General features: G+C 38.5%; 1 protein-coding gene across 2 annotated transcripts in view; it reads left to right on the top strand.

Moving 5' to 3' along the window:
- frmd4a (FERM domain containing 4A) overlaps nucleotides 1–22,041 on the top strand; it is a 104,530-nt gene that overhangs the window by 13,342 nt on the left and 69,147 nt on the right. Inside the window, exon 1 of one of the 2 annotated variants that reach the window (XM_086162775.1) lies at nucleotides 6,188–6,519. The exons of the other annotated variant lie outside the window; for it this stretch is intronic. Coding sequence (XP_086018901.1) covers nucleotides 6,487–6,519 — 33 coding nt within the window. The 5' untranslated portion in view covers nucleotides 6,188–6,486. Of the gene's footprint in view, nucleotides 1–6,187; nucleotides 6,520–22,041 lie in introns of those variants that run through there. 2 annotated transcript variants of the gene reach the window in all.

The raw sequence follows: 22,041 nt of genomic DNA, 5'->3' as shown, positions 1-22,041 counted from the left end.
GTAGAAAAAACACCTTAAGCTATATTTTCCAACTTGAAATTTTATGACTTTTCCTAAAGAGACCCCATAATTAGAAAAAGTGATACTTCTTTTTTGTTTATGTTTCCATGTGGGCTGTACAGCACTAGGGTACAAAGATTGTCTTATGGGTCATTTTTGACCTGTAGGACAAAGGGAGTAAACACAATGTTAAGATCGCACGAGGGTTAAGTATCTGTCTCTTTGTATTGTGGCTTCTTTCATGCTATGAACAATCAGCGTAAACACCTCTCAATGTATTCCGGAAGAGCCGCGTTTTGTTTTCATCGCTGACAAACAACGGACGGCTTACATTTCCACTCGGTGAGGCAGAGCTGCTGAGCCATTTAGAATGTGTGCATACACTTACTGGTGACAGCTTTTTTGTTGTGTCATACTTTCTCCAGCAAATCTCCCTCATCATTGCAACACAATTTTTTACAAAACTGATTCAGATTAAGTCCATGGCGTCCATAAAAGTCACCCGCTTTATCACCATTCATCCATTAGTGCAACAAATTCTTGGGAAAAATAAAGAATTATACTTTTGTGTGAATACAGTAGATTCATGATGTATATAATAAAACTGCATATATAAATATTTTTGCAAGTGATGACTACTCAGACCTCATTAGGATAGAGATAGAAGATTAATAGTATTCCGCGTTTACATTTTCTCCTCTATCATTTTCTCTGTATTGATTTAAATTATTCATTGTGACCAGTGGCTGTTCGTAGATCCATTTTGCCAGCTGATTTGTCGCTTGGTATATTGCGTGTTTTCACATCATAATATTGATTTGAATTGAGGATTTGCATCATGTCATCTTTAGAGATACAGCATTAGACGTAAGCATGTGTGAGCGTGGGTGGCCAACACACAAGAATGAATCCGTCTAGCCATGCTTTGGGGATATGTCTGTGTGAGCGCTAGGAATGTGCGAGAAAAAACGAAATAGGGCAGGAGTGTTTGTGTCTACAAAAAAAAAACAGTATGCAAAAAATGCAAGCGAGGGCTCTGTGTGCATGTGTGTGCCTGTGTGTGTGTGTACCTATAATTCCATGTCATCATGACAGATTGTATATAGAAATTCTACATGATGATAGATGATTGATTGTGTGATGCAAATATTGTCTATTGCTACGCAAGAAAGTCATTGTCATTTCATGATGGGCGACTCTTAAACATGCTGTCAATCTTGATGGGTCTTGCTTTCTCTCTCTGCAAGGCTTGGGTTGCTGTCTGCAGAGAATGCTGGTTACCCTTGACAACAGTTGCTAGGATACCATTCTGAAGTGACTTCATGGAATCAGGCATGCTCACAGTATGGCTTAAGATGAATAAAAACAAGTTATGCCTCATTTTCATTCAAATGTGCATTTGGCTAAATTAAATATTGAATAATATTGATTTCCTTACGTCATAAAGTGTTTGGCTGTAAAAGAAAATGTTAATGTGAAAGCAGTTCAATCCTTTTGGAGCTGCTTTTGGATATTTATGGTAGACACATAAATGCAACCATTAATCTCACTGTAACAAACTGTTTTTAATCGGTGGGACTCCAGCGGTATTTTCTCAGATGATGATAGTAATGGAAATTACACAGAAAAATATTCTCTGTCCCGTCTCTGACACTATTTGTTTTTGCTTCCTGACTCGTTCAGTCTCTTCTGCCCTTCGTCTGCAGCACCCTACTTGCATTACCTTCTCCCATCCATCTCTTTCCTTTTCTAATTCTCTGTCTCTCTGCACAAGTAAGATAAGCACCCCACACACACACACACACACACACACACACACACACACACACACACACCCCACCCCAGCTCCCGAGCTGCAGTGACAGAAAAGGGGATTTCCCTCTCATTTAAAATATCAAGCCTGCTGCCAATGACTGCTGTTAGACATAACCGATATTCTGTATATATATTTGGGCGAGATGTCTCAATGTGTTTGTTTTTGTTGTATCTGCTTGCAATATCATGAACTTTAGAGTGTATGAAAGACATATATCCCACAGAAAAAAAATTCCTCCAGCTCTCGACAACATGACAGAGACCCTGAGCTCTGAATGAATTCGTTTCACATTCTTTCACATTCTGCTTCACTATATTGCGGTAAATCCTATATTTTTCCATGAGTGTGACATCAAACGGTAGCAACCAGTTGTGTCAAAATCTTTGTGCAATCTGGTGTCGGCTTAAACTTTGTTACAAAATAAATATACATGAGTTTTTATACCACTGGGTTTATCCCCGGTAATTCCTGGATAAACCCTTCCCTGTAAAGGAGTTCATCGCTCATCTCCACCAGGAGTAAGGATTTTAAATATTTAATGTGTATGAGTATTTAAACAGTAATTGACACTCTCTTGGGTTTACTACCTTAATCCTTCTAATGTACACCAATGGGTCTGTGATTAATTTGTAGAGTTAGTAGCCTTGACTTCCTTTGTGCTGTGTATGATTTCAATCAGACACTGAGACAGTCCTGCAGAAGTTTGGTATTGAATTTGGGATGCTGCAGAACGGGGAAAAAAATATTTTCCTTTTTATAACAGGAATATGGATGCCACTTGAATCTGCAACCTGCAACATTTCAGATTATCTGCTTTCCATTTATACCATCAAGAGTAATGATTGTTAACAGGCACATTTTGTCTCTTAAGTGTCAAAAGTTGATAGTATTGGTCTTTTTAATGAAATCCCAGTCCACCACATGAGAGTCAGCTGCCGTTGTTTCTCTAGTGCAATTGATTTAGTTGTAACATTGTGCACTTTATAAATGACGAGTCCCTTTATTTCCACTTCCTCTCATTTTCATTCAATTTCTTTTTATTTGGGCTATTAAATTCAATTATACATATCAGGCTAATGTATGGCCATGATGCCAGATGAGTCAGCGGATAAAAAAATAAAAAAATCATATGAGAGCATCTTTAAGTGAACAATACAAAACTTCCGATGCTACTTCTTTTACTGCGGCATGTGGAACTTTATTATAACCGCAATAATTCCTTTGTTTCCCTGAAAAATCACAATCCATTTATAAGCAGCAAATTACCTTGGAACTGTACACTGAAGTCCTTCATTTTTCGATTATTAATTACAGTAGCTTAAAAACAAGCCTTGTTCTTGTGTATGTGTGTCAATTCATGTGTGTGTGTGTGTGTGGTGGGGGGCTGGGGGATCACAAGGGATTCATTTAAAGGTTCAGCAACAGTCGGGCTAATACAAGCAAAAGTGACGCAGAGAAGAGGAGGAAATAGAAAATGGGGTTCGGGATAAAAAGAAAATTTATGGTCAATGTGCAGCAAATGGCACAAAAGAATATTACATAATTGGAATTGTTTCACTCAATATGTACCTTCAGCCACTTCTCTCCTCGTCCCTACTCTACACCCATGTTCAGGTTTAATGGCAAAGGGGAAGGGATTAGGTTTGTGTGTGTGTGTGTGTGTCTGTGTCTGTGTGTGTGTGTGTGTCTTAATGTGAATTTTGCTGACAGGTGACCATTTCCTGTCAGGAGTAATGGTTGATGGGGTATCTGCTGGTCTGTATGTCACATAGGTTTGCAGGATACATGCAAATTCAGCCAGGACAAAAAGCATGCATATCAGTTTACCCTCAAACGTATATCGTTGATAGCAAAAAAAAATTATTTGAAAATGTTCCCTCAAAGCAATTAAAGGTAATCTAAATCGTAATATTAATTCATCTCTGGTATTAAGTTGGGAGCTGTGGCAGAAAAACGAGGCACCGGATTGAGGAAAATGGGAAAATCCTCAGACTGAGAAGTGAAGATGCTCTGGGCTCGTTTATAAACCTGCATTTAGAGGAGCGTTATGGATCTATTTTTGTCCAGGGGCCAGAGGTCATCAAAATAATGAGATTTGAGCTTTTCCTCCTCTTTCCAATTGAGACCTCATCAGAAAAATGTGAGAGAATTAAGAATTGACAGATTGCGTGCTGCTATAATCTATCTCCGAATCTTTGATCTGAATTGCGATCCAGGAAAAGAAGGAACATTTCTGATGAGAGGGGAACTAATAGGGCAATCTGCTCCTCAACTTATTTATTTATTCATTTATGGAATTATATTTTTGTTTGTTTTATCTCAAATTACCCTTTTATTGGAACTTTGTTTCAAATAAATGAGGTTACTTCATTATACATATGAATCAAGTCTGACGGTCAGGTTATGTCTATCTGGGCCTTCTCATATTTTTAATCATACTGTGAGCATGATATGAAAATTGAAAAGGAAATGGAAAATTGAATAAAAATCTGCCATGTAACCTTAAGTCAACAGCAAGCAAGTAAACTATGGTGATGCCGTTTCATAGTGTTTGTAGAGTAAATCTCAATGGGGTATTTAACCAGAAAATGCGGATCATAAAAGTTGACACCCTTCCTCAAAAAGATTAGCATATTAAAATTATAAATAGGCATATAAATTGCCCTGTTTGGAGTCACTCTGGGCTGTAGCGCTGCAGGAAACCAGTCTGAGTCTACAGCGTGTCAAAGAATAGCGCTGCAACTGACATCTTATCTGCAAACAAGTCTTCATTTCAGGTGTAGTCCCAGCTAAAATGATGTTGCTGTATTTCCAGCTTGATAGTTTGGCTTTACATAATGCAACTTAACTATATTTTATAGTCGAATTATATGTTTCCGATAATGTCGAGTCAAAAGTTCTTCCTCGATCAGATTCCATATCTTCATTTTGTAGATCTGCATAACAGCCGAAAGGAAAAAAAAGAAGAAGAATGCAAAGTGTTCAACTGAAAAATTGTTTAATTCAAACATGTGTGTATGTGTGGACACAGCAAAGTGAAGGGACAAATAAAATGACTGATCATCACTGATGATGTCCATTGTGGCTTATTACCTTGGTAATTGTAATGCTTGTGGATCGTGTTTTCTCATATCTGTGTCAACAGAGAAGTACTTGGCCGTAAATAACTGAGAAAGAAAAAGGAGAATATCATAAAAACGAATTGTGGTGTCCTGCGATTCAGGTTCAAGTCGTTTAAACAGGACCCGGGGTCTCTTTTTTTGTAAAACAGTTGAATCCAGCTTAATGTCAAAGCAGTGGGGGTAGGTTTAATGCATTTGTTTACACACACACACACACACACACACACACACATACATATATATATATATATATATACTTGTCTGCCTGCCTATATCTTGTAATGGTCCGACCATTTCTCCGTGCTCCCGTCCTAAATCATAATGTTACCATGGTAACAACAATATCTGGTCAGGAGGTAATGATTTGTCCATGATTTTGTCCATTTTAAAGGAAAGACGTTATCACCAATACATAGGATACAGAGAATAGGGTTAGATGGAAAAGGTCGATTCGCTGTGGCGACTCCTGAAGAGAAAAGACGAAAGGAAAAAACAACATTATGACCCATAAGCAGACATACACACACCTTGCATACACACATGTTTAATGCATGAAGATGCATATTCAATGCTACTTATATTAATGAACCAAATCAAACGATCAAATATTCATCAACTTTGAAAATAGCCCTTAATATGGTTTGTCACCTATCATTTGCTCTATGCAGTCATATCCAGCTAGGTAAGGATGTAAACTGTGTGTAGATGAAACGCAGTTTGTGTTTGTGTGTTCGAGGGAGTGACTCATGCTCTTGTCTATTAAGAGAATAGAGGCTGCTCAGGTTGCTAGGCGATTAAGGGCTACTATTGTCTGAAGGGACAATGGCCCCTGAGAGTGCCCTCTCTTATAATTCTCTGTCTCTTTCTTGTTCGTTCTCCATTTATTGCACTAAATCAAACACACACGCAAATATACACCCTGACACCCAATTAAGGTGGGATTTAGTACTCGACAGGTAACAGGAAAGTTGGAATGGGAAAATGATGCGTGTATAGGTTTCGAGGGGGGGGTTGGGTAAGCATAGGAAAGCAGTACTATGAAAAAAGAAACCTGCAATCATTTGCCACATTGAAGGGAACAAATGTAGCTTGAGGCAATGAGGGAGAGTGTGAGAGAGAGAATGAGAACGGCACAGTGAGGGGGAGAACAAGAATCAGAGAGAGAGAGAGAGAGAGAGAGAGAGAGAGAGAGAGAGAGAGAGAGAGAGAGAGACCTCGTTTGGACATCGCACTCGTGCTCGGCAAGATCATATACCAAATGACAGGTCCACGGGAGGAGAAACACTAGGAGTCTGGCACTGCCCCCTCTCCCCTTTCCCAACTGCACACACACACACACACACACACACACACACACACACACACACACACACGCTGTCTGTGTGTGTGTGTGCCTGTCACTGCACTGGGCTCTCTGTGTGGGTAGGGAGCACCGTTGTAGAGATGTTCGCTCTTAGGATGAGACAGCATTTCTAACAGGATCTATTTGTGGACTGGGATAATTCACAGCTGAGGGACCCGAGCCCACCGGAAACAACTAAATCAGTCATGGAGGGACTGCTGTCTCCAATGAGGACACGGGTAGGTTGCCAAGGGAAACACTCAATGTAAATGACAATTTTCTCTACAGGAATCCATCATCAACAATGGCATATGTCAGTTAAGATGCGTAGGTGGCGACTGGACTTGAATCTTGACTTGAATGGCTATGAATCAGTTTGGTTGCCGTGGTGACGCTGTGAAGCGGAAGTTTCCAACTGAACCAGTAATATACAGGCAATATACAGTCTTTATATATATCTTATTAAAATATGTACGCATTGCAGACACATACAGCACTCCTTATCTATAATGTACTGTTTTTGCTTCATGCATGGATTTAAATGCAGGACCCATTGGCAAGTGCTGGCTTTAAAAGAATGACTCAGTGTTTCAAAGTGGTGTCTATATCCCTTCAGTACAAAATACTGAAAGAAGCAACAGAGAAAAGTACAATGAAGGAACTAGCTGCACCGTGCACGGTGAATTGGATGTCTGAAAGAATCGATTCACTATTGTTCTTATAATGCATGGCCTTTTGGTAGAGATATCCAAAGTTTATTTAGGTAATTTTCTCAAGTTGATTGTGGTCAGATCTACATTATCTGCCTGTAAATGAGTAAAAAGGGCTTGTGAAAAAGAAAAAAAAAAGTTGTGTGTGTGTGAATGCGTGTTTGTGTCAGAACACACTATGTTGTTTGTCTGTAGCCATGTGCCTGCATGTGATACCCGGCTCAACTATGTGAACATAAATGGACTCTGAGAGGCAACTCCCTCCTGATTGAGATTTGAAATGAAATCCTGTTTATTCCAGCCAAGATTTCATGAGTGTGTGAGTGTGATTTTTTTTTTTTTTTTAGCGAGAAGCAGCTATCTCGCTGCAAAACTCAGACAGTGATTTGTTTTTATGAATATTTATGAAGTCATGATTGTGTTTTTTGGAGAGAGAAGAAGAGCGATTCTTTTACTTACGGTTCAAAACCGTCATCCTGACACACTCAAATAATGAAACCGAAAATAAAACTGTGATTTTAACGTTTGCATACTTACGTTAGGTTATTCATTTTTTCTACCTTCCCTGGAGTGGATGATCTTGCAATCTGTCTCTTCGACATATTCCCATTTCCATTACCCTCTTAATCTATCACCACTGTAACAGACTGACACTGTCAGAATCAATTCTAACAAGATTTTACTGCTTGTACATGTGACAGTTTTCCTGCACATTTACAGACTGCGCCATTTCTCCACAGTCAAACGTGTTCAAACAATGCAAGAAAACCAATGATGTGTTGTCACACTGAACACACCTGCCTGCCTGCTTTGCTTTCTTCACCTTTAACCTTGCCCTCCTTCTTGTCTTCTTTTGTCTTTTGCCTGTATGCACCACACGCTCTATTTTACTCTCACTTTTACTTTTGACCACCTGTCTGTCCGTCTGCCCCTCACTGGGTTTTTGGCACCTCATATGAGTTCTGCAAGCAGCCTTTGCAGCCGTGATTCAATCCAAAAAAGGAGTTTTCACAGGCTGTTTGGAGATAGACTTGGCACTAAAGATATGGCATACAATCAAACCTGCCATATCTGTGCTGTCTGACACCCCAAACAGAGTTACCCAACAGCTGTGCTAATCATTTTCTGTGACTGGAAGGCTTTTCCATTTATCTTCATCAGACATATTGAGCCTCAGATCCCGAAAAGTTAAACTGTGTATTTCAGATACTTCATTACATTCATGCGGATGAATCACAGTATCTTGACCCGGCGCGTTTAACACTCTCACTTGAATGTGGTTTTTCACACTCAGAGGTAAAAAGAGTTCAGTGAAGGGTAGAGGAAAGCCCCGTCAGATAAAACATTGATGTTCTCACCGTGCAAGTGTAACATGGAGGAGGATATTCTGAAGTGTGAGAATATTAAATTAAAGAATCAACAACAGTATGTCATCGCTCAGCATTTCCCCCCTATTAAAATTAGCGTTGTTTTCAAGGTGTGATGTATTTAGTGTATAAGATCAAACACCTGTAATTATGACGTGAAAAGACATATTGGATTTTTTTTTTTTCTCTTTCTCTATAGCAGTCTTGTGACGGGCATTTGCAAAATAAAGCGGTACTGACCTATCAAAGCAGTACCATTCTGTTATTCTCTGAAGTTGTACTGAGATTACTGTGTGGAGAATTCTGGAAGAAGTACGCAAATCCCACCTCTATTTTTATCATTGTACGCTGTATCTTTTCGTCTTTTCTCGTACTTTTTTTAAGATGACCTCAATGAGCAGTTGGTCTGGAGAATGAAATAAAATGGGCATAAGTGCACTTTGTATCTACAGTTATATTCAGATGAATACATGTCAACAAAGCACTGGAAAACATATACAAGAAAATCGGAGAAAACTTGCCAACGTGTTCTTATGCGTACATAAATGATGCTTCCAAAAAATCCTCAATAAAATTTTTACAATTTTACAAAAGGTAGTGATGTTATAATTTTAAATGATTTTTCTTCAGATTTGATCAGCTCATGTTCCCGTTTTGTATCACTAGTTGCTTGTAATGTATGAATATAGGCCAGTAGAGCAAGGAGCCCCAGTTTCACAGAAATCTCCCTTTTGAGATAGCATCTTCAAGTAAATTTAATTCTTTGTGTGTGTGTGTGTGTGTGTGTGTGTGTGTGTGTGTGTTTGTGTGTGTGTGTGTGTGTGTGTGTGTTTGTGTGTGTGTGTTAGTGCATCTGTGTATGTGTTGTATCAGTTGTTGTAGTAATAGCTCTTAGTTCCTCCTGTGTGATACTGGATCAATATGGAGCAGTAATCAAGAAATGAACCCAGCCAATTCCCTATCAGTCTAATCAGAGAGAATTCTTTGCTCTTCTTCTCTGATTTTCCACCATTATCCAACATTATCCAATTATTTATACACCTACTTGCTCTCACTTTCAGGACAGTGCATTTCTCCTCTTATGCTTATGGCATTGTCTTTGCGTGTGTGTGTGTATATGTGTGTATGTGTGTGTGTTAATGCATGAGCAAGGTTGCAAGCATGCATGCATGCATTCTTGTTGGCGTGCCTCAAGCTACCCATGACAGACAGAACCATTACAGAATTGGCTACAGGCTTGGGCTTACAAGGATACTCACATACCAATATGCATACATTTTTTATCCCTTAGGGGAGTGTTTTCCAATCACTGTGCTGCGGTGCATTAACGTGCTGTGAGCGATCATCAGGTGTGCTGTGGAAAAATGCCCACTTTCTCCTGATTGCTCCAAAAATTATTTATTCAAGGCAAATAATGTGTCTTTGTACGTCTTTCTATGTGTTAACAACACATAGAAAACAATTAAATGCTCTTCCAGTAGATGGCAACATGTGGTGAATTAACCTGTGTATAAGAGTAAGAATAAGAAAAAGAATAAGAACAACTTTATTTATCCCAAAGGAAATTGTTGTGTCAGTGTTTCAAATAAAACAAAATAATAATAAATAGGAAATTGTATTGACGGTAAAAAAAAAAAAAAGAAAAAGGGGGGGGGAATAAGAAATACAAATAAAACTATAAAGTGTCAAAGTCAAGGCTATAAAGTGTTTTAAGGTCTTAGTGACTGAGATGCGATGGATAAATATTTTAAAAGAAATGGTCTTTTTCTGGGGAACCAACCTAGCCATCTCCGTTGTGCTTGGTGTGCGGGGAAAGTGAGATGATGCTTAGTTGCTTTCAAGTGATGCGTGGTGTGCAAGACTGGCCTATCTAGCAGATATATCTCAATATTTGAATGACCTGAACGCAAGGGCGAGAGAAAAACCTGCTCACAAGTACAGATAAACTATTTGGATTGCGTTTGAAGTTGAAGCTCTGGCGGCAACATGGAAAGTGCCAATCTTGAAATGTCAGGGTTGTAATTGTGCTGCTCTGCGTGAGAGAATAGATAAACATCTGCAGACTCTGGGGCAGAAGCTGTCATGTTATTTCCTTTCACTTTCCACTGATTGCCTTGACTGGGTTAAGAAACCATACAGTTCAACTGCAGTTGGAAAAGATATGACTTTGCATTAGCAGAAGGAAAAAATTGAACTGACACAAAATCCTGGCCTAAAGCTGAGCTTTGCTGATCTACCTTTGGACAGTTTCTGGCTGACTGTTGCTAAGGAGTTCCCCATTCTGGCAAATAGAGCTATTTCAGCTCTGCTCCCTTTCTCCACAATATACCTTCGTGAGCTGGGCTTTTCAAGCGTGACAATAATAAAGGCTAAAAAAAAGAGAGAGAGAGACTTAGAACCGTTGAAGGAAATCTTCGTGCATGTCTCTCCTCTGTTCCTGCAAGACTATCAGCTTTGTGTTCAACCAAACAGGGACAGATTTCACACTGAGTAAATGGATTGAGGCTACAGTTGCTTTCTATTTCATTTCAAATGTTATCGCCATATCTATTTGGTGGTGTGCCGTGTGATTTTTCGAATGTAAAATATGTGTTGTGGCTCTAAAAAGGTTGAGAAACACTGTCTTAAGGAATAACCTCTTTAACAGCACGCAGACTCTCGTCACTGATTTTGCTGAACTCGTGTTTTACATTGGAGGGTCTTCGCAAGCAACCCATCAAAATACTCCACTTTGACATCTGTCCTGCTCCATTTTTATTTCCCCGCCAAATTGGTATGTCTTCTATCCTCTTCCTTCCTCTCCCATTACATTCTCCATCCATCCATCCATCCATCCATCCATCCATCCATCCATCCATCCATCCATCCATCTACTTGGGTCAATAGCAAGTTGAAGATGACTTGCAGTGGAGGATGTTACAGCTAGTTATAAGATAAGATAAGATAAGATAAGATAAGATAAGATAAGATAAGATAAGATAAGATAAGATAAGATAAGATAAGATAAGATAAGATAAGATAGTGAAAGTTATAAGCGTCAATAAATATAAATATAAATATAAATATAAATATAAATATAAATATAAATATAAATATAAATATAAATATAAATATAAATTCAAAGACAATTGGAAAACAATTTGAAAAATTGCAAAAAAAGAAAAATCTACAAATAAATAGATAGCAGATAGAACAACAACCACAACATCAAGGATAAGAAAGGACAACAGAATGGGGGGGGGGTGAAAATGGGGTGAGATGAACCGTTTAAATCAAAAAATCATACTGGATTGTCAAATCAGTGCTGGACAAATAACTTTAAGGCATGACTGTGTGTACAGTAAGTCATGCGTTTTTAGCAAAAAGGATACATAGAAATGTTGCTTCAAGAGATCTGACTGATGCCATGCAGAGAACTTGATCCTCCCACAGATCCCATTTTGAAGCGTTTCCTCTCTGCTCCACATCTCCATGCTCTCCGTTTGAAGATGTGGTGCTGCATGTTGGAGCACCATCTCTGCGAGTGAGCCCTGCTGTGTCAAGCATGTAAAATGCGCTTGTGTCCCCTTGAAGAGGTCCAATGATGAGATCAATCAGAATGCAATTGAGCAACCAAAGAAACGACCCAGTGATGCACTTCATTTTATGTGTTGTCATGGAAACACCGGGTGCAGATTTTCTACTTCATTGCTGCCATTAATTTAAGGGCATTTTCAAATTATCTCAAGGAAAGAGGATCCCAAGTAACACCCGTCAAGTGTAAAATACATGTAATGAACAACACACGCATCAGCATCATAATGAAATTGCATGAATTTAAATTTGGCAAATGTTTGTGTGTTGGTTTGAAAAAAAAACACAATGAAATCACACTATCATAGACATTCTTTGTATCTGTGTGACTGTATGAAAAATACTCTGGAGACATATCCAAGTCCTATACCAGAATTGTAAATATTGTATGTGCAACCCCCCCCCCCCCCCACACACACACACACACACACACCACAGATGAATGAGGATGAGTAGTGTCAGCCCTGTTGTAAAAGGTGACCGCAGCATTGAACAAGCATCATATCATCATACATTATATTTACAGAGGATCTCAAACCACAAATTTACAGGCATCCCAATTAGTGGCTCCCTGATGCCCAGTAATGCCCGGAATCTGGATCAAGTGAGCAAGAGCGTGCGCGCGAGACATTAATGCCTGCATCGCGCATCTAATATGCATCTTATGCATCCTAATTGGGTTACTCAGCAAAATAAGCCAATAAGCTTTCAGTGTGGGCGGGGTTTCATTATTTTCTCAGGGACCAAAGCTGCATGACATCTCCCTGGAATATGTTTTTGCAAGTTGGGATGTCTGAATTTACACTCATATAAATTCTAACCTGCAGAAATTCTTGAGATTCTTCTTTTGTCTGTCACATTCTCACACATGAACATTTTCTATGCCTGATACACCTTATGTCACCAAAATAGGCAATAAGGTTTTGCCATGAATCTGGTTTCAGTCCATTGAGTATAATTTTAGTAGAAAGCCATTTATAACTACAGCACTGTCTCCGAAAATTAGAATATTATGATAAAGTTCTTCAGTACTGCAATTACAAAAACAAAAATGTCATACAGTCTGGATTCATTACAAATCAACTGAAATATTGCAAGCCTTTTATTATTCTAATATTGCTGGTTATGGCTTACATCTTGAGAAAACTCAAAAATCCTATCTCAAAATATTAGAATATCATGAAAAAGTTTTTTTTTTTTTTTTAAATTGCATTACAGAAGATAAAGAACTTTATCACAATATTCTAATATTCTAAAATTAACTGTATTACACTGACACTGCAAACTTTTGGTGCATCAGTGGAGACACATGGTATTTTTATAAACTGACAAAAAGTTGCAACAAGGTAAAGAAATTATTAACAAATAATTAAAAAACGAAAAAATAGAAGACACAAAAACTGAAGAAAGCTTGCAACATTGCCACCTTTCCGACCTCTCTGTATTACAACGCTTACTCCTTCAAATATTCAAGGATTCAAAGTCTTTATTGTTATATGCACAGTAAGGATATGTTTAGACCTGTACAATGAAAGTCTAACCTTGCTTTCCACGGTGAGTGCAGATGTAACAAGGTCTTGGTTACATAAAAGAGACCAAAGGAACTTAGAATGGATATAGTATGAATAAATATGTAACAGCTGTATGAAGTAATGCAGCAACATTGTAAATACCGGTGTGTTTTATTGAACTCTGCCACCTCATTGCTGCCATTATGATGTATATCCATCCTATAAGGAATACTTATATCCACATAACTGTGACACTGAACCTCCATGTTCTCATTACTGCTTGTTAATTAAACATGACATGCATTAGTATCACACCTCAGGCCTCAGTGTGTATGTCTGTGCAGATATATGTGCGTTTCTCATTCTGAGCAGATGCACACATCTGCCTTTGCCGGTAAGACAATTAAATAATGTCTAGAGGTGTTCGGTGTCTGTATTTTTTCTAACTCACCAGATTTGAAATATTCATATTGTGCCTTCATGAAACACCGATAATGTAGAGTTTTTGCTTGAAGAGGCCCCTTTTCTTGATTTTTCAGCTTTTATTCTATTTTAAGCAAAGCCAGACATAGACCTATAAAATATTCGAATTTTTTGTTATTCAGGATGACATTTGATGTGACCCATGGATACTGAACAAAATGTGTACCAAATGACATTGCTTTGTCTGTCTCAGTGAGCTTTTTTCTTTTTCTTTTTTTTCTTTTCTTTGTTTTTTTTAAAAAAAAAACACTGTTTTTCACATTCTAACCACCAGAGGACACTCAATATTTATATGGCCTGGCTTAAGGCAATCAAAAATCCCCAAACCTGAACACTAGAATAACTAGCTGTTTTCCTTTTTCCTTCTAACACAAATACATTTTTTTTAAAAATGCATCACATCATTAATAAACAAGAAACGAATAAAGTCATTGGTAAAAATCCACAGCTGTTACTTGCATCTTTTTTGCAAATTGTGAGCCCTAATGAGGAGTTTTTCCATTCTGTTGTGTTAGTCAGTGTCGGTGCTGTTTGGCTAGAAATGAACACAGAGCTTTAATGGGCCTCATTTACAGTTCTATTAATTCATAATCACGGTTTTCCCAAATAGCGTTCAGGGTGGGTATAATAGAGACCGGATGAGGAAGCAGGAGTGTGTGCATGTGCATGTGTGTGTGTGTGTAATTAATGACCTTATCCTGCTCCTCTTACTGTCCACGACAGACATCGACTGAACAAGAGACCGAAAGCAGTGACAGGATGTGAAACTAAGAGAGAGAAACTGACTAAATCAAGGGAAGGGGACTCGTGATGGACAAAGGGATTATAAGAAGAAAGCATATGTTACCGGGTGTGCTTGATCAATAATTATGAGGTTCGTCAGTGTCTGTCCCATTACCCCAGCTGTCTATTGAAGGAGCAATTACAAAGGATTTACCCTGCATGTCAGACCCCCCCGGACCCTTCCTTCTCTTCTGCTCATTTCCAATTCCCTTCTCTCTGGAACTCAAGCCATCATTTGTTCCCATGGCAATAATGTGAATCTGAATTAGTGGTAAATATCAAGGGACATGACCTTGACTGGAATTGGAACCTGGGACTGATCAAGCCCAGCCTGTCGTACCAGACACTTTTTTTGAGACAGCAGTGGCGGTGATGCAGTTTAACAAGGATAGAAAAGTGGCATGACTGATCTGTTGGGGGGACCTCCCTAAAAGGGGGGGACAATAAGTGCGTATCGCGCCCATCAGTCCTAATCGGACAGTTAGGGAGAGATAGATGTTCTGCTGCAAAAACTTTGGGATTAGATCAGGGGTGGGCAATTATTTTGGCTGGCGGGCCACATTTCTTATTCATTTTTTATATGCGGGCCAACTAGGTATCATGTCAATTGAACCAAATGAAAATTTAAATATTTAAATTTTGGGGTATTTTATTTCAACTTTAAAATTATGAATGATCATATAAATGTACCGACATTATTTAGTATGGAATCATCCATAAAAAATTAAACGAAAGGAAAAAATAAGGAGTTTCTAAATTCAACATTGATTGAAAATACTTGTTAAGATATTAAAAGAAAATGGTTTGGCGGGACGGATAAAAAAGCAAAACGGGCCAAATGTGGCCCGCGGGCTGTAAAATGCCCAGGTCTGGGTTAGATGTAAGTGTAAATGTTGAAAATATAGCCAATCATTATGAATCTATATAAAACCACGATAATGTATTTATGGTATAAACCTACACGGCCATATTTCAACTCTGACAGGGACAAAAGGAATGGCTTTGTTTAATGTGAAATTTAATTCTTGGAATTTGGTCTTCACTTCTGTGAACCTTAGCGGCCGTTTCTCATGTTCCAAATCTACGAACACGGTCAGCTTGTGTCATTGGTCGGTGTTTAGCGTCAGCATGCTTGGCGGTGGAGCAGCTAGTGCACCTGTCAAAGGTGTGGGGCCCATCTGCACCGCAACAAGCAGCTTAGTCCCATGCCAACAGCAAGACGTGGAGCTGACAGTGTGTTTTAGGTTGAGCGTCCTCCTGGGAGAACACATGCATCTGTTTTGAGGCTCCTCAGATGAGTAGGTCATGTTGGCTCATTAGATGAGCGAGGAAATAGAAGTATGAAGTGTAGAATTCTTAGCACAGGTGCATCCTCCTGGTATTTTCACAATTGTTAGTACACATCCAGTATGACATAGATATATGATTCGTATGCCTTAGGGATCATAATGATTCATTGTCTGAAAAGAAATACAGTTGTGTAGTTCTATGAGTGGCTGAAAGGTTTATAAGTTCAGCTGCATCCTGCAGTCGACTAATGAGTCTGAGGCAAAGGTCTAAGGAATAAAATCCGTTAGGCAGGCCAGTGAACTATACAGGAAAGCTCAAATTTGTCTTTTGGTTTCTGGCTATAGCCTTGGATACGATAAAAGCCATGTTGCCATCTGACAATGCTGGATGGAATTGAATTGAATTTGACATCACGGAATCATTCTAAAGCGTTATGTGCAATGGTAAAATTAATATATCTATTTTATAATATATCTATTCTATCCATTTGTTAAAGCTCTTTTGCGACATCTCTACATCTGTATTCTCAGTTGGCAATGTATACAAATTGCATTGAGAAGAGAATACTAGCAGAAGCATTAATGGTTCTGTGATTGTTACACTTTTTATATATCATTTTATTTTAAAAGAAATACAGAAGCCCCTCAAATTTAGTAGAAACAAAAGTGGCAAAAAGATTAGTAATCTATTGCAACACACTGAGCCATCAGAGGCTCTCTTGTTTTCCCTTGGGAGTAGAATCATGTATAACCCATTTCCCCTCATGATCTGCTCTGTAAAGATTAAATATGTAGCTGTATCATCAAACATTTAACACCAACCGGGTTCCTAATTGAGCTCGGACTTATGGGGATGCCGAGCCACAAGCATGTTTTGATGCTTAGTTGATATGAATGTACTTATTACATGCAAAAGCAATTCTTAAAATTATGCAGAGTCCAATCTCCTGCTTTCCAGAGTGTTAATAGTTAAAATCAGTGTCGGAGAAACAATGTATTCTAACACTCTTAGCAACTGATGGAGTTAGTAGGCACATGAGCATCTCTATTTTTGTGCACGGGGTGGACTGGGATTCTCCTTGGCACTGGGTAAAGTGGGCTATATTTACTGGGGCAGAAAATGTAGGAGTACTCCATCCATTGCGTTCATACAACCAACATTTTAAATATCACATTCTGCCTGTTCAGTGACTTTTATACACACTCATGGTTAGTCTTGTATGTAGGACTGGAAAGGCAGGAGCAAACATACAGGCCACGATAGAAAGGCTGTTCACATTTGTCATGGCTTGTAAATGGATTTTGATTATCCAGCATATCAAATATGATGTAACTTTAGATAAGAAGAAAGACCTTTATTATCACATTCACTTACACAAGCAGCACAACATTACAGGTTATCAACCACCGCAGTTGAGCGTCTCGCTCGACATCATTTTTTCACACTGAGGAATCGAACCGGCCATGTTGTCACTATTGGGTTTGGTTCTTAGAACTTAGAATAACTGTTGAAATAATTCACCAAAGTTGTACAATTCAAAGCGACCTGGCTTAGATGCGCAGCAAGGAGGATGTACGATAGAAGCGTGCGTCTTCCTCACTACTGTTTGTGGGAATCACACACCAGCCTGCACCAGACACACAAAAAGCAGAAGCATGTATTATAATGTGGACTGACATATTTGGGTTGCAAAGAGTGAAACTGCAAATTTCAGAGGACTGACAGTGCACCAATAACTCTGTGTCAAAGGTCTCCAAAAGTGTGTAAATCTTAAAATACAATATCATTTTCTCAGAAGATGTTTAATATGATGTTATTGTGCTTTTTTTTTTGTTTCTTAAACAGACACTTGACAAATTTATAAGACCTCATGTTTTCTGACACATAATACCTACAGGTTCAGTCAGCAATAAACACTTTTGACACTTAGCCACACACAGGTAAGAGGCTTTATGAACATGTCTGGTGAAGATTGTGTGTGTGTGATCTGTGTGTGCGTGTGTGTGTGAACCACAAACTACTTGGAAGCTTGCCCAGGGTTTGATTAGCACATATCCCTAGTTCCCATGCCAGGTGAACGTCACAATCAGGTCAGACTGACGCGTAGCTCACAAGCTCACAACAAAATAGCAAGACTGTTTTGCTGACTTAGAAACCTCTTCATTATTTTTATGATGCTTAGTGGGCCATGCTGCAGCAGCCTAAATTCTGATATTTTAGATGCTCTCTGGATAAGTGGAACCGTAAATTTCCAAGATGAGCCTGGCGTTGAAGAAAGATGGGATAAGAGTCCGGTTTCAGACTGCTTCAGAGTTTTTCATTTGGAGGTACCTAAGATTTTTTGACACATAGAAAACCTAGGATTATGTATTTTAGCCTTTGAATTACATCAGTTCATTTGTGTTTTGCGTTTTTATTCTTCAGCTGATAATATTTAAATTACATTGCGAGAAATAGTAATTACGCGGTAACTACCATGCAATTATTGACAATTGTAATAGAAACCATATCATATACATATATATATATATATATATATATATATATATATATATATATAGCCTACATATAACATTAGCAAATATACTTGAAAAACATGCTGGTTGGGTAACTACACATTTTTAGCAGTGAGAAAATATATTTGAATGTATTTTCCTTGTCTCTGAAATATGTAATGCATTAATTTAGTAAAGAAACACAAAAATGTTTAATCTTCTATTTGATATTGACTGGGTAATTTTTTCATAGCTCCAGATTCCTCTTTGCCTTGATCAAATAAAACAAAGCTGCATATTGTGTGATTATTTAATATTAGGAAGAGGACAAGGATGTGATAGTGAAGTTAGTCATTTTGGAACATAGAGCAGAAGAGAGAAGGCATTTTTGTTTGGACATCTGCTAAATACTTCTGCTGTGCATTGTGCAATGCCTGATGACTGTGTCAACTGAGCTGGCCTTTCTCAGCGTATTTATTCCTAAAATAGTCCTCCCTAAACAATCCAGGCCTTTACTGTCCAAAATGGTGAAAAACTCAGTCAAATGAAGTGATATATGGAACCTGCATTAAAAAATGGACTTAAGAGACAAGAAAGCAACGGAATTTCTAAACAGTATTTTGACAGAGTCCACATCTGTTTTCTCGTACTATAAACATTGATCTGACTGCAATGTCAAATATTTATTTGAGTGGATATACAGTAGTTATGTTTCTACAATTCCAGTAATGTGCATCGTAGTATGCGCATAAATACACCAACGTTGTAGGCCAAGCAATTTATTTGTGTCTATCTATAATTAATAAATGTACTAGGAATTTAAACATCAGCTAATTCAGTGTGACTGACATTAAAAATGTAAAAGTTTCAATACAAAGTGCAAAAACAAAGTGTTCTACGAAGACCCTGAGATCCTTTTGTACACAGGATTTGGGTCTAATTGTTTTAGAGCATCATCACTCTCTAAAATGTTTTCAAGTGAGCAGAATGTGTGTATTGGACCTTTTTTAATTCCACAAGGATAATGAACATGTTGCTGCTATTTGGGTTACTCCTTTGAGACGCACTAAATGAACGAAAATGAACGTGCAAACCTGTTGTAGACCATCTCTAGGAATCATATTGTTCAATTATATTGAAAACTGCACACACCCAGTGCTTCAAATCTCTTAGAAGCAAAGTTTTGTCCATCTTAAATAGGATCAAGGACATATATAATGCTCGAGTAGCATACAAATGGGAATGAGAAAGATAATTCCTTGTAATTAATGCCAAGTTTTACTTCGGTATATATTAGGCAGCATTAGGAGCCACTTATGGAGAGCTGAAAAGATTCAATGGAGTAACAAAATGCTGATGTCCCTCATATCTGGTGGTGCGTATCATGATGTCTATGTGTTTGTGCAATGGATGCATGTTCCTGTGTGCAACAAATCCATGCTGGTTGATAGACTTCTTCACACTGGTTCTCCTGGCCGTGGCGTTGTTGAGAGAAATGATGAGGGGCTGATTCTTTGCAAAGGTCATTTGTTCGTTGCATCTCGAAGGCTGTGGAACAAAACAAGTCGTCGGTTAGAGAAGGGGCAACGTACAATATTTATTTCAAAAGAGCAGAAGTGAATGGAACAGAAAAGCAAATTAAACCGGTCAAGATATATCAAAAATGTTGGTCAGTCTTTTCTTGTGAAAGTTGTCATAGATTTTGAAAAATCAGAAGCGCTAAACTATTCATATTTCAAGGTGTGCAAATTAATTTAAAACATTTTTTTAGATTTTTTTCTTAATTGAAATGTTTTTTGTACTTCTTTTTTCACTCTAAGAATGCCCAAATTCTTTTATATTCATAGCTGAATCTGTATTTTGAACAGATAAACACTTGGTGTCTGTGTGTGTGTGTGTGTGTGTGTGTGTGTGTGTGTGTGTGTGTGTGTGTGTGTGTGTGTGTGTGTGTGATGATTCATCTTCATTAGAAAAATGTCAATTTAACTCTGGAAAGACATCAGCAAGACTTTACTATTGGTATTAGGATGAAAATCAGATTTTTGTTCATAAGGGAGCATTTAATATGATTCAAACAAAATGTCTACATGTGGAATATGAGCGTTTAGAAGATAGACATTTTTGGTTTGTTAAAGAACTTAATACCGCTCCATATCAATGTCATCTCTTTGCTTTACTCCAAATCAAACAGCTGGCACTGATATTACGACCCACATTCAACCAGATATCAACAACGAATCAATGCTGATTTCCAGCTGCCTGCTGGGAATGAACAGGATCGGATCTGTCGCATGTAAAATTTCGATCTGCACAGTTATTTTTGTCAATATGAATGCAGTTAGAATTGGCAGAGAAAATCCAGCTGAACAGCATATCGGCCAAGATCTAATTTATATCTGCAAGTTACTGCTGGCATCACAGAAAGCCCATCTATGATTTGTAAATCCAGTTTCCTAATGTGGTGAGCAACCATGTTTACATCCAAGAGATTTTTCCTATATTTGTTGTTTGCAAATGTGATCATTGCCTCCCTGCCTACAGCTCATTACCGCATAAAGTCATATCCTGTTTGCTGTTACAGCCGAGACGATCTCAACCGATCCGACACAGTCTCTGTTTCTTTTTAGCTTTAACCAGATCTTGCTATGGACTTAAGAACAACGGGGGGTACATTCCACCGGTGCTTGACATAAAAACAAAAACAAACTCTCTCCACGAAGCTTCCCACCAGCATTCCCCTGCAACGCTTCTTTTTGCCTGCTTTCCTTCCTTCCTTTCTTCCTTCCTTATTCGCTAACTCATTATCCCTTTGCTTCACCTCCCCCGATCGCTGTTCCTCCAAATCAACCTTCCACCCCACATATCTTGGCTCAATTCACCCCACCTTTCCTCCTAAATCTCCCCCTCAGTATCACATGAGAGTCCAGTTGGATCCAAAACATCTTATTGTTGTTTTTCCCCATGTTTTGATGGGACGCACAGTATCCAAGCAGCCGGATCCAGCCTTTAATGAGGTTTTCACAAAGGCCTATTGATGAGAGGCCAAGTGTGAGAGTGGACGACCCCAACTTAGAGCGCCCAAAACTAGGCATCGGCCACCCCAGGCTCTCCCTCACGACAAAGACGTCTACTGTGAACAGGGATCTAAAAGGGCACAAAGAAAAAAGAGGGGGGGAAAAAACCATAGGAATGTAACATCCTGTTCAAAACACGTAAGAAATGTGGGATTGAAGATGACTTGATGAATGACTAAAATTAGGAGCTTCTCTGAACACTTGTTCTCCTTTGTCACGTCTCTTTTTTGGCTCTTAGGAAGAGCAATGAGACCCATCCTCTGTCCTCCCTCTGCAAGGCGGTTGACCGTGTCATAATCTCAGTTTTGGACCATAACGCAGATCAGAAGAGTTCTGGTTTGTCACAAATCCTTGAGAACAGCCACGGGATCAACTCTGGTGTAATTCCTCTCTTGTCTTTGTTTTTTTTTTTTTTTTTTTACTTTGAGCGTTAATCAAAAATGTGGCGCTGCCTTCAGAGAAATGCATTTTTTTA

Source organism: Fistularia commersonii, chromosome 17, assembly GCF_037954325.1.
Source record: "Fistularia commersonii isolate RoL2024-O1a breed Wild chromosome 17, RoL_Fcom_v1.0, whole genome shotgun sequence".
Classification (NCBI taxonomy): domain Eukaryota; kingdom Metazoa; phylum Chordata; class Actinopteri; order Syngnathiformes; family Fistulariidae; genus Fistularia; species Fistularia commersonii.
The sequence above is the reverse complement of the archived record's forward strand: the minus strand, read 5'-3'. Positions and strand labels throughout refer to the sequence as shown.